The sequence below is a fragment of the Homalodisca vitripennis genome, chromosome 7, assembly GCF_021130785.1.
Source record: "Homalodisca vitripennis isolate AUS2020 chromosome 7, UT_GWSS_2.1, whole genome shotgun sequence".
NCBI classification, from domain to species: domain Eukaryota; kingdom Metazoa; phylum Arthropoda; class Insecta; order Hemiptera; family Cicadellidae; genus Homalodisca; species Homalodisca vitripennis.
In genome coordinates this window covers 72,090,972-72,103,145 of record NC_060213.1, presented here as the reverse complement: position 1 = coordinate 72,103,145, position 12,174 = coordinate 72,090,972, and the positions used below count along the sequence as shown (strand labels likewise).

The 12,174-nt window shown below is 31.2% G+C and overlaps 1 protein-coding gene across 2 annotated transcripts; it reads right to left on the bottom strand.

Moving 5' to 3' along the window:
- Window positions 1–227: 227 nt before the first annotated feature.
- Window positions 228–7,873, bottom strand: LOC124365970 (harpin HrpN-like). Of its 2 annotated transcripts, XM_046822127.1 has the most exons (3): window positions 7,742–7,873; window positions 1,068–1,185; window positions 228–827 (listed from the first exon to the last, which is right to left on the bottom strand). In XM_046822127.1, the coding sequence occupies exons 1-3, from the start codon at window positions 7,796–7,798 to the stop codon at window positions 367–369; spliced, it is 636 nt and encodes a 211-aa protein (XP_046678083.1). In that variant the 5' UTR covers window positions 7,799–7,873; the 3' UTR covers window positions 228–366. The 2 variants fall into 2 exon arrangements, with proteins under 2 accessions (XP_046678083.1, XP_046678082.1); XM_046822126.1 differs by having other exon boundaries at window positions 228–1,185.
- Between the last annotated feature and the right edge of the window lie 4,301 nt (window positions 7,874–12,174).

The window sequence follows — 12,174 nt, the reverse complement described above, 5'->3', positions numbered from 1 at the left end:
TGAAGTAAACGTAAGTAAATTTTAGATGTAATTGTAATCTAATTAAAATATGTAGATATAAATAAATATTATTTTAAGAAAAAGAAATATCTCCGAAAATTACAAAATAATGTTTATGAATTCTAAAATGTTAAGCTGCGTAAATTATAATAAATAGTAACCTATGTTTTGTTTAATATTAATATTTATAAAATATTATCAAGAATATGAAAACTCAGAAACGCATATTCCATAACAAATAAATATTTATTTTTGAACAATGATATGTGCTTATTTAACAAAATTTCATCATATTTTGAACTTTACGAGATAAATAACATATTTATTTATAAGGTAATACGAATTAACACTGCATTTAAATTAGAACTACGCTCCCTCCGCAAGGCCACCATCATTAATGAGACTTGCTAATAGTTCTTCATCATTAAGGATACTTCCCAAAAGGTCATTATTATTATTAAGAAGACCCCCTACAATGCCTTCGTCACCAATTAGCCCCCCCGTAAGGCCATCATCATTAAGGAAACCCCCTAATAGTCCTTCATCACCAACGACACCCCCCACAATTCCATTTCCATTAAGTAGACCAGCGAGTTCTTCGTCACTAAGGACACCCCCCAAATTTCCACCATCATTAATGAGACTCGCTAATAGTTCTTCATCATTAAGGATACTTCCCAAAAGGTCATTATTATTAATAAGAAGACCCCCTAAAATGCCTTCGTCACCAATTAGACCCCCCGTAAGGCCATCATCATTAAGGAAACCCCCTAATAGTCCTTCATCACCAACGACACCCCCCACAATTCCATTTCCATTAAGTAGACCAGCGAGTTCTTCGTCACTAAGGACACCCCCCAAATTTCCACCATCATTAATGAGACTCGCTAATAGTTCTTCATCATTAAGGATACTTCCCAAAAGGTCATTATTATTATTAAGAAGACCCCCTACAATGCCTTCGTCACCAATTAGACCCCCCGTAAGGCCATCATCATTAAGGAAACCCCCTAATAGTCCTTCATCACCAACGACACCCCCCACAATTCCATTTCCATTAAGTAGACCAGCGAGTTCTTCGTCACTAAGGACACCCCCCAAAATGCCATCACCTTTGCGGAGACCCTCAAGGCTGTCGTAACCAGGGAGGCCACTTTGAGGGGCTGGGAGGCTTCGACAGTTGACCTGAAAATAAAAATATTTCTTATTGTATTTAATTTTAAAAAAATCACGATTCTTAATATTTTAAGTTAATCTTTTTGCAGTTTCTATTGTTTAATTTCAATGTTTAGTTTAGCATTTCTTAGCCATTCCTTAGTTATAGTAGTTGGCTACAACATGATTTGAAACCAGATTATAATATACTATATTGATATACAATCAGAACTGACAATATGAAAGTTATATATTACGGATAGAAAAGAAACTAAATTCTGTCTACTAGCTTGACTTTGTGTATAAATCAATAAAATCATACAGAAAAATTAATGAGTATGCTAGCAATTAGCAATAGCTGAAAGAGTATTTAAAAAAACATACTTCAATGGAATGATACATTATAAATTACTGTTTGAAGAGATTTCACTTTGTTTGTGTAGACATACTGATCTCGTTTTCAAAATAAAAAGCGGTTAAAAGTTCATGTAGCTTAGCACGTTTGAGGTTGGGTATTAATTATTTTTTAGAATAGCATTAACAGTCTAGTCAATTATAGTAAAATTTTAAACTGTGTACAGCAACGGTGTGTATGCCTCTATTTCAAAATATACACTGTGCTAAATTACAAAAATGTTTTTCTCACTTGAAGCTTAATTAATAAAAGTAATTTAAACTAGTCGAACACTCAGAACGTAATATAAGAAGTGGCAACGACTTTTTTCAAATATAATGAAAGTGAGGGTGAGATTTTTGTCTAATTAAAGAATAGGAATCGACTTAAATCTCTTCATAACTCGCATAGTTTTGATGTTAGCACTTTTTATAAGAAATAAAAATAAATGTTTTAAAGGCATTCATATAAGGTTCTATGAGTTTTCTCCCAAAAATACATTGGTTTTTGGTTATTTTACGTATAAACTTTCAATTTTGATTTGAAAATATTAATCAACATTCAACAAGCAATAATTCCGTTTATATTCGGTCTGAATATATCACAAATACATAAACATACAAAGCTGTAATTTTGATTTTTAATGATTTTTCCAGTTTTTGTTAAAACCCGTTTGAAAACGTGTTTTTTTGCTGATAACCAACAATGTTACCCGCAAAATAAGTCGAAAAATATTGACTTTCATAAAAAAACTTCATATAACAAAAGTTGCTTAGAATTAGTGAGTGTATGGATTCCCACACTTATTTTCAATGCTCACCCGAAAATAATGCTTGTCGAAAATTTGCTCACCCCTGAGAAAGGCCTAGCATCCTCCCCCAGGGCAAAAGCAACCCCGGCACACCGTAGTCTTTGAAAAAGAAGACAATTACAACCTAAACCCAAATTTTTATGAAAATCGGTGTGTATGGGATAAATACTTAGGAAAGTGGTCACTAACTGGAATATAAATAGAAACGTATGTAGTTTACTATTGGTACTTTCACGTTTATTAACGAAACTTAAAAATAGTGACTTGCCGTCCAATTGAGCATACGCCAGCAACCTGTGTAAAGACAGTAACCACTATTTAAAACTCATACATCGTACTGAAGGCCAATTCTCTTATATAATTCGATATTTTTTAAACATAAAAAATCGAAAATATAACATTTTATTTATAAAAATGATATTTGGAAAAAATACTCTCGTGTTTGTTAATACATAGTTACTTGGCACATACAATTGTATAAATTAGAGGATAAATTACGATGTCAGCTCATAAGCGTTTCACATTTTTAAAGCTTTCAGGTGCAATAAGGTTGCAGGTGGCTTTGATCCTTCCCCTTACAATTAATCAAGGTTTGCGAGCTATTTGGCGTAAGTTTTACTTCTGACAAACCACCCCCCTCCAAAAAAAATCGAGAGTTGAAAGATCAGGTGAAAATGTCAGCCACTTTACCATAACACCACGCCGACCGTAGTTTTACATCGGTCCGGTAACGTTTTATCTAGTATGAATGTTTGGACAAACACGTTGTAATGTGGTGGATCACTGACCTGTTGCAACACAGGCTCGTAACACCATTCGTAATAAAAACTTCATAAATGTCTTATAAAAATGACATCGAAGTATAACTCATAGTAACAGAGAAAAGTTAAATGAAAGGTTAAAAAATGTAACTTCGTAAAGAAAACTTACCACACAGGTTATGTGACACAGCAAATCATGTTTGGTAGTGTCCGGGCTATCAGATTCCTCAAGAAAGTAATTATAAGGTTCTTTTTATTTATGAACCAAGACTTCTAACCTTTCTTTTTTACAAGTTTAGTGTCCAGGCTATCAGATTCCTCAAGGAAGTAATTATAAGGTTCTTTTTATTTTTGAAACAAGAATTTTAACCTTTCTTTTTTACAAGTTTAGTTTTCAGGCTATCAGATTCCTCAAGGAAGTAATTATAGGGTTCTTTTTATTTTTGAAACAAGACTTCTAACCTTTCTTTTTTACAAGTTTAGTGTCCAGGCTATCAGATACCTCAAGGAAGTAATTATAAGGTTCTTTTTATTTTTGAAACAAGACTTCTAACCTTTCTTTTTTACAAGTTTAGTGTCCAGGCTATCAGATGCCTCAAGGAAGTAATTATAAGGTTCTTTTTATTTTTGAAACAAGACTTCTAACCTTTCTTTTTTACAAGTTTAGTGTCCGGGCTATCAGATTCCTCAAGGAAGTAATTATAAGGTTCTTTTTATTTTTGAAACAAGACTTCTATCCTTTCTTTTTTACAAGTTTAGTGTCCGGGCTATCAGATTCCTCAAGGAAGTAATTATAAGGTTCTTTTTATTTTTGAAACAAGACTTCTAACCTTTCTTTTTTACAAGTTTAGTGTCCGGGCTATCAGATTCCTCAAGGAAGTAATTATAAGGTTCTTTTTATTTTTGAACCAAGACTTCTAACCTTTCTTTTTTACAAGTTTAGTGTCCGGGCTATCAGATTCCTCAAGGAAGTAATTATAAGGTTCTTTTTATTTTTGAAACAAGACTTCTAACCTTTCTTTTTTACAAGTTTAGTGTCCGGGCTATCAGATTCCTCAAGGAAGTAATTATAAGGTTCTTTTTATTTTTGAAACAAGACTTCTAACCTTTCTTTTTTACAAGTTTAGTGTCCAGGCTATCATATTCCTCAAGGAAGTAATTATAAGGTTCTTTTTATTTTTGAAACAAGACTTCTAACCTTTCTTTTTTACAAGTTTAGTGTCCGGGCTATCAGATTCCTCAAGGAAGTAATTATAAGGTTCTTTTTATTTTTGAAACAAGAATTCTAACCTTTCTTTTTTACAAGTTTAGTTTTCAGGCTATCAGATTCCTCAAGGAAGTAATTATAAGGTTCTTTTTATTTTTGAAACAAGACTTCTAACCTTTCTTTTTTACAAGTTTAGTGTCCAGGCTATCAGATTCCTCAAGGAAGTAATTATAAGGTTCTTTTTATTTTTGAAACAAGACTTCTAACCTTTCTTTTTTACAAGTTTAGTGTCCGGGCTATCAGATTCCTCAAGGAAGTAATTATATCTTTTTATTTTTGAAACAAGACTTCTAACCTTTCTTTTTTACAAGTTTAGTGTCCAGGCTATCAGATTCCTCAAGGAAGTAATTATAAGGTTCTTTTTATTTTTGAAACAAGACTTCTAACCTTTCTTTTTTTACAAGTTTAGTGTCCGGGCTATCAGATTCCTCAAGGAAGTAATTATAAGGTTCTTTTTATTTTTGAAACAAGACTTCTAACCTTTCTTTTTTACAAGTTTAGTGTCTAGGCTATCATATTCCTCAAGGAAGTAATTATAAGGTTCTTTTTATTTTTGAAACAAGACTTCTAACCTTTCTTTTTTACAAGTTTAGTGTCCGGGCTATCAGATTCCTCAAGGAAGTAATTATAAGGTTCTTTTTATTTTTGAAACAAGAATTCTAACCTTTCTTTTTTACAAGTTTAGTTTTCAGGCTATCAGATTCCTCAAGGAAGTAATTATAAGGTTCTTTTTATTTTTGAAACAAGACTTCTAACCTTTCTTTTTTACAAGTTTAGTGTCCGGGCTATCAGATTCCTCAAGGAAGTAATTATAAGGTTCTTTTTTTTTGAACCAAGACTTCTAACCTTTCTTTTTTACAAGTTTAGTGTCCGGGTTATCAGATTCCTCAAGGAAGTAATTATAAGGTTTTTTTTAATTTTTGAAACAAGACTTCTAACCTTTCTTTTTAGTGCCCTGCTTATTCGATTTTTTTCCAGATCTAGGGCTAATTTTCCTGCTTTCCACAATCGTGCTGTTTCTAGTCATAGCTACTATAACGGTTTTGCCTGTTTTCAGTCCAATGTGTTCCATAATCAAGACTACATAACCCATCAATGAAAGCACTTTATTTTGAATAATCGCAACATTCGAGTGTTTGTAAGTTTACGAGTACTCTTTAGGGAAGTCTTTGCCCAAATAATGCCCAAATAACATTATTGAAGCTTGCGTTTGGATTGCAGTTCTTTCCCTTGGGACATTTTTCCAGGAGCTGATAGTCAGCCAAATCTCTGAACGTTGGTTTTATAACTTCTATTACAATTTGTGACACATGAAAATGTTGGCTATTGTCATATTTTTCTTATAAGCATACTCAGGTTGTACTTTCACCGTGTTTCAACATCCTTGAGGCAAAGTTGGTGAATGGGATTTTCATTGGAAAACGACACATAGAAATATAATGCCCATACAGCTTGTCGTATTGCGGATACACTATGCAAGTTCTTATGCCAATTTACAAGCCACGGACAAGAAACCAACGAATAAGTTAACACACAAGGCTCTACTAACATCGTTTTTACCAACAGCCTCCTCTACTGCATTGTGCATACTGTCCCTGGACAAACGATCTTTGTACTTTAACAAGTACTCTTGTTTTTTGTATAATGTGGGTAGAGAGGGAAAATTCAAACGACCACACAACATTTGAGCAGCCGCATTGCCCATTCGCAAGTCTCAGGTATAGGTTATAAAGGGTTTCTGATATCCCATTGTTATCTTGGAAATCAGTTCAACAGTTTACCATTGTACTGTCTACTTCCTCAAAGTTTGAACAAAATAATCCTAATTTTAACTACAAGGCAAACAATCGATTTCTTTTTCAAATCCAAGGTATGTTGACAGTTCTTGCACACAGCAACTGTTTTTAAAGTTTCTCAAATTTTTCTTAGGCCAACTATGTCGGATTCAAAAGGATATTTTTTGGTCTGGTAATAACGAAAATTGACTTATACCTTCAACTTAACGCTGGAAGATGAATTTTCTGGAGTGCTAGGCCCAGAATATGTGGGTGTTTCCAATGAAGATGAAGCAGTAACGCTAATGCCTATGTTAACTCAGAACTTTATTTTTATAGCATTTATTATGAGAATTTACTTTTTGCTTGTGTTCCATGACTTGATGAAATTAATAATTAGAAGAATCACTGTTAATAACTTTAACACAAAATACAACAATATACAGCACTATTATACATATAAAGTGTATAGTCTCTTTGTAAATAAATGTAAACAATACCAAAGTTTTAGAATATAAATAGAGTAACAGCTGATTATTTCGGCAGAAATATGTTATTCCATTCTGCTATCCAAATAGCCAACATGAAAAATCCAAATAGTTACATATGCAGTATTTTTTGTAGTATGTATAACAATGTATGATGAGCTGAAGCTGAAGCTGGATTGAGAATGACATAATCTAAGTGCAGAGTTATACAGAATAATCTTTATCATTGCCTTTCTACAAAATAATGTAAAAATCAAAGATACTACCTTAATGAGGAGATTATTGAATAATATATGGGTAAAATACAAAACATAAATTATAAATTTTAACTTTAGACTCCCGTTCTGTTGCTATCAGTAAATAGTAGCTTAACTCTCTAAATTAAGGACAAGGCTCGTAGAATCCTGTCACCTCATCACACCGGAAATGACTAAATTTTAGAAACCAAATGTTTCTTTTTATAACACCTTTAAAATCATTTCAATTTATAAGAGGTTTATAAGAAAATTAACACCCCCACAACTACCCTATTTAGGGAAGAAGGCCTATTTTCACACGTAAAACGCACATCATTTCTTCACATTAACATACCCGAAAGTAAATCATTTCATCTCTGTTTATAAAAAAAGTTATTAGGGAGGGGGAGAGGGAATTTTAAGACACTCAGTATAATTGTTTATATGTCTTCGCAAATAGTCCGTTCCAAAATTGAACTTTTTATTATTTTATTTAAATACAGATACTTATTCACTTTTTCACCTAAAAAATATTCAATGTACTTTACTATACCAGGAAGCAGGGCTATCGGTCTATAGTTTTCATAAATCCCTAGACAATGCCTTTTAAATAGGTATAATTACTGATAACTCCAGGCAGTCCGGAAACGCACCTGTCGTTAGGGTTTATATCTTTTGTCAGTTTATATATCTGGTAATATCAGTATCACACGTCTTATTTTCATTGAAACTGTCTGTCAATTTAAACTTTAATTTAATTTAATTTGGCCGCAGGAATATAAAAGCTAATATTTTTTTATCTATTTATATACATGCATACATAGTACTGTTTATTTCTAAATTATAAAGCTCACCTGAATGACAAGCGTCATGGCGACTAGCAAAACTGCCAACTTCACGGAGGAGTTCATTTTGCTAGAGATGTACTGTGGAGTTTGACTGTGAGACCTACCCAGCGACGTCCCATACAGTTGTGTCAGCTTAAATAGTTCTGGGGCGGTTGTTAAACTCTTCTCAAGGTGAACTCATCACGTGAAATGTTGGTAGTACATAACCCAGCAAACAAGATAACTGCGTTAACTTATGCTTTAATAATGCCCTCTACGTGCCCTTAGGTTACATACATCGTACTCCACTCTCTGATATGTATTATGTAAATGGCAAATAGTTAAGGCCTAATTTTTCATTGTTTCACTTAAAATGATTCTTTGTGACGAATGATCTTTAGTTCATATGATCACCCGATTCACGTGTATTTAAAGTTCTCTTATCACTTCTATTAAGTAACTATAACAGACTTCTTTTACCATCTTTTGGTTTTACATGTATTAGAAAACGTGTTCAAAATTACTCATATGATAAAATCCGTTTCTCATTACTTAAATGTCACTCGGTTATTTTTTTACTTTATAATTTACCTGTTATTAAATCTTTATTAGTCAGCAATAGTTTAATAGTAGATTATTTATGACATTTTATTATATAAAATATTAGTCATCATTTCAAAATGGGTTTACTCGTTACAAAAATTCCATAGAAATATGAGGATGACCACATTCTTGCAAAAGAAGCGCTATAGCCCCTATAAGTTTAACGTATGCCCGTAAAGATCCTCTTACCTCAAACATTAAAAACCAATCTAATTCGACTCCAATTTAGCATAGCCAACCTAAAGTACTAACGTATACGGTAACTTAGTTACTAGAATGTTTAACCCATATTAAACCAAGATATGGAAAACTTTGAAAGCTACAGGAACTCTATCAATGAACGTACAGTAACATTTAAAATATCTCGTAATTTTTAATTTTTGTTGTTAATAAATGTGATATTTCGAGGGAACCCAAAGTCTTATCTCACAGGCTTTATATACAGATTAAGTATTTGAAAAACATGTAAGTTTTTTAAAAGTATAAAAGAACATATTGCAGTAACAATACAATGGAGAGGAGCCATGTGTTTGGGTAGCAAAATGGTTTTATATTCTATACCTACGAATTGGTACAAGGTTTTTGCAAAATATTTTAAACATGATAATATTTCCTATTATTGATTTTACTTTAGATTATAGTAGTTTCTATAGCTAAGTCTCTTAGGACGGACTTCAGAAATGAAATAGGTTTATTACCAACATTGCAACTATTAATAATTTTATTGTTTATTACATAGTTTCGGAAATGAACTCATGATCACCGTAGTACCATTTAGCATCTAATATAATAATAAAAAAAATAAATAAAAGAAGTAAAAACACATTTTGAGTGAAACTATAGGCATTATAACTGAAAATGTTTGTAGAGTTTTGTAATACAATAAGGTGGTCAGTATATAAATGATTATGTTTATTAATATCAGTAATAATTATTGCCAATGTTATAGTACATAAATATATTTATTAATATTGTGTGACAACTAACTTAAAGTTTTTAACACGAATGAACAAACTGCTGAGGAACTTTGAAAAATAATAAAGAAGTAAAAATACAAGTTAAAGTGTAATACTGTTGTTGAAATCATAGTAGTGAACTCAAAAATTTAATTTTTGTTAACTCCTGTCATTAGAAACTGGTTTACATTATTTTCCATAGCTGCCAGTTTTAAGTCCCTACAAAAGGTTTATTTTATTGGTTTTTTAATTCAGCACAAAGCTCCTAAAACTTTCAGTATACAGGTAATAGAGTTGAAGTTTCACACATAAGCATTTGAACCTCTACCTTAAGTTGTTCGAAAGTTATCCCACACACAGATGTATAATAACAAATATATATGCTTTTTAATTAACTGGAGGGAGAGACTTACAACATAAAACCATCTCCTGCAACCTATCAAGAGCGTTCTTCGTATTTATAGAGGAGCTAAAAACAAAGAGCAGGGTCAGCCTCATATAAACACTCAATTTTATGAAATAATTTAGTTTATATAAGAAAAATTTAAATATAAACGATTTGCAGTTATAAAAATGTATTTTGCAGTTACAGTATAATTATAAATAATAATAAATATATTGTTTTTGAATTGAGTTTTTTGTAATTCAAAAATAAAATATAATGGAAATGATTACGAATTTGCTAAAGAAGCAATTAAAGATGAGAAATATGTATACTTATTCAAACAAAAATCTAGTAAACATTTCATAATATGTTTTCGTATTCTGGGTTTCTTTAACTATTTCCAAGAGCCTGTTCTTGTACGGTAGAGCCCGTGAAAAGAAGACAATATCCTGGACTCTTATCCCTTGTTACACCTTTCCTTGTTTGCTTATGCACGAGATAAAAATATTCATAACACGAATAACTACTCCAATTTGATATATATATATATATATATATATATATATATAGAAAAAATTTTATGTTGTTGATATAACTGTAGTAAAAGAGTTAATGAAAATAAAGAATCCATCATAAGTGTACTTTAAGGAAATAAATGCCTGGCAAGGTATTTATTAGAAATAAATAAAACCAATTCCCAAGACGGTAGTACAAAAATAAACCTTGTATAATTTCAAAAGCCCGTGAAAATCTTGTATTACGTAACTTGTCAATCAAGATAAACGAATGTTAGCTCTATGTTACAGCCTTATGTATACACGTGTCTAGACTCTAAGCGTCAAGTTTGTTATATGATAGGTTTAACTCTCAAGGTAAAGTTCAACACCCCGAATAATGGTAAAATGCCTTATAGAATAAATAGTAGGATATTATTATGGCAAGAGTGCTGTTCAAAACGTGCTATATCAAATCTTTAAATACTTTCAAATTATTTCAAACTGCCAGTTAACCACGGCAAAAAAGCATCTGTCTACGGCATTTGTAATATACATCGGGTGTAAGACTTTTCCAGAGCCGCAAGTTGAGTTTGTCTTCTTGTTTCAATAACAAAAATATAACAAGGGATTAAGAAGTCAATATAGTCTAAAAGTGTTTATTTTAATCGTCAAATTTACTGTCTATACGGTACTGAATTTGGCTTCAAATTGTTTCCTATATCAAGAAAATATATATACTTGGTTTTAAAGACCTACTTCGGAAAAGTATTCCTTAATGTACTTCCGATCTGAGATATTTAAAGTGTCCTGATTAAGATTGATTATTTATAACAATGAATAAAATATACATACTTAAATACGACTAGAATGTTACTGCAGCCAAAAAGTGTATATATCTGCTATTTAATTTAACTTTTTATACACATTACTTGCGCTTTCATAGTTGAGTTAGCATTGCCCCAAACCGTGAAAAAGTATACATATATGTCTTGAGAACTATATTTTATTATAAAGCGTCTTCTTCTGTTGAACGATTTTCTGATACTATGATTTATTTAGGTTTATTACCCTGATAAATACTGACGTTGCTTGTGCCCTGTTTCCAGTATAAGGAAAAGAGTTAAAAATTCTTAAAATTAAAGTTATTTAAAATTTGAAAATAATCGTTAATATTAAGTTTTTTGTAACCAGTTTCTTATTTTTTAAACTACAGTCTGAGAAAAAAATGGTACGTTGAGACATATTTGTGTCCATGCTCATTGTTGTGTTTTCCTTAAATAATGGTAATATACAATATCAGTTAAGGCTAACAGGATTTAGTACCATATTTGCGATTATTCATATATTTGTTTTAAAAGGTGAGTTTTATAACAGTGTTTAAATAGTATATGAATAATGTTACGCATAGTAATGTATTAATGGATTAAATTGGTCAATTGTGAAATCTGTATTGTAATTTAGATTTTTTGAGATTTAACACCACCTACGCATTAAAATTTGAGTGACTAAAATGTTTATGCCTCTCACTTGATCTTCAGCTGAAAGCTGTTTAGTGTTAATTTAATTTAAATTACTTTTCAAAAATATTATAATATTATTTCCGAATTCTAAAACATTCCCGGAAAATACAAATTTGTCTAGCCGTTCGCGGGATTAGCGCTTAGCAACATATTTAGCGATGTATCTTTATTCATAAGATATTACGAGTAATTTCGTTTTGTATTTTGTAATAATGTTATTGGCCAATTACAATTCTACTCCCTAATCAGTATTGACGTCGTCAATTATAATAGTTGTATCTTAATATGGCTGAACAAGCCCGGGTTCTCGGTCGTAGAACGAATTTAATTTCATAGGGGAAGAATATAAGTATAAATGTAAACTTTCATCACTAGTAACCTACATATTGTTAGTTTTATTTTTAAGTAAATCACGCTATTTAATGTAACAGATAATATACTAAAGTCTAATAAAATTAATAGTCTAATATTCTAACACACTCATAAAAGTACAAGAAAC

Coding starts and splice junctions, on each gene's coding strand:
- LOC124365970 (XM_046822126.1), bottom strand. CDS start 7,798: ATGAACTCCTCCGTGAAGTTGGCAGTTTTGCTAGTCGCCATGACGCTT. Junction 1,186..7,741: donor CCATGACGCTTGTCATTCAG/GTGAGCTTTATA, acceptor TTTTATTTTCAG/GTCAACTGTCGAAGCCTCCC.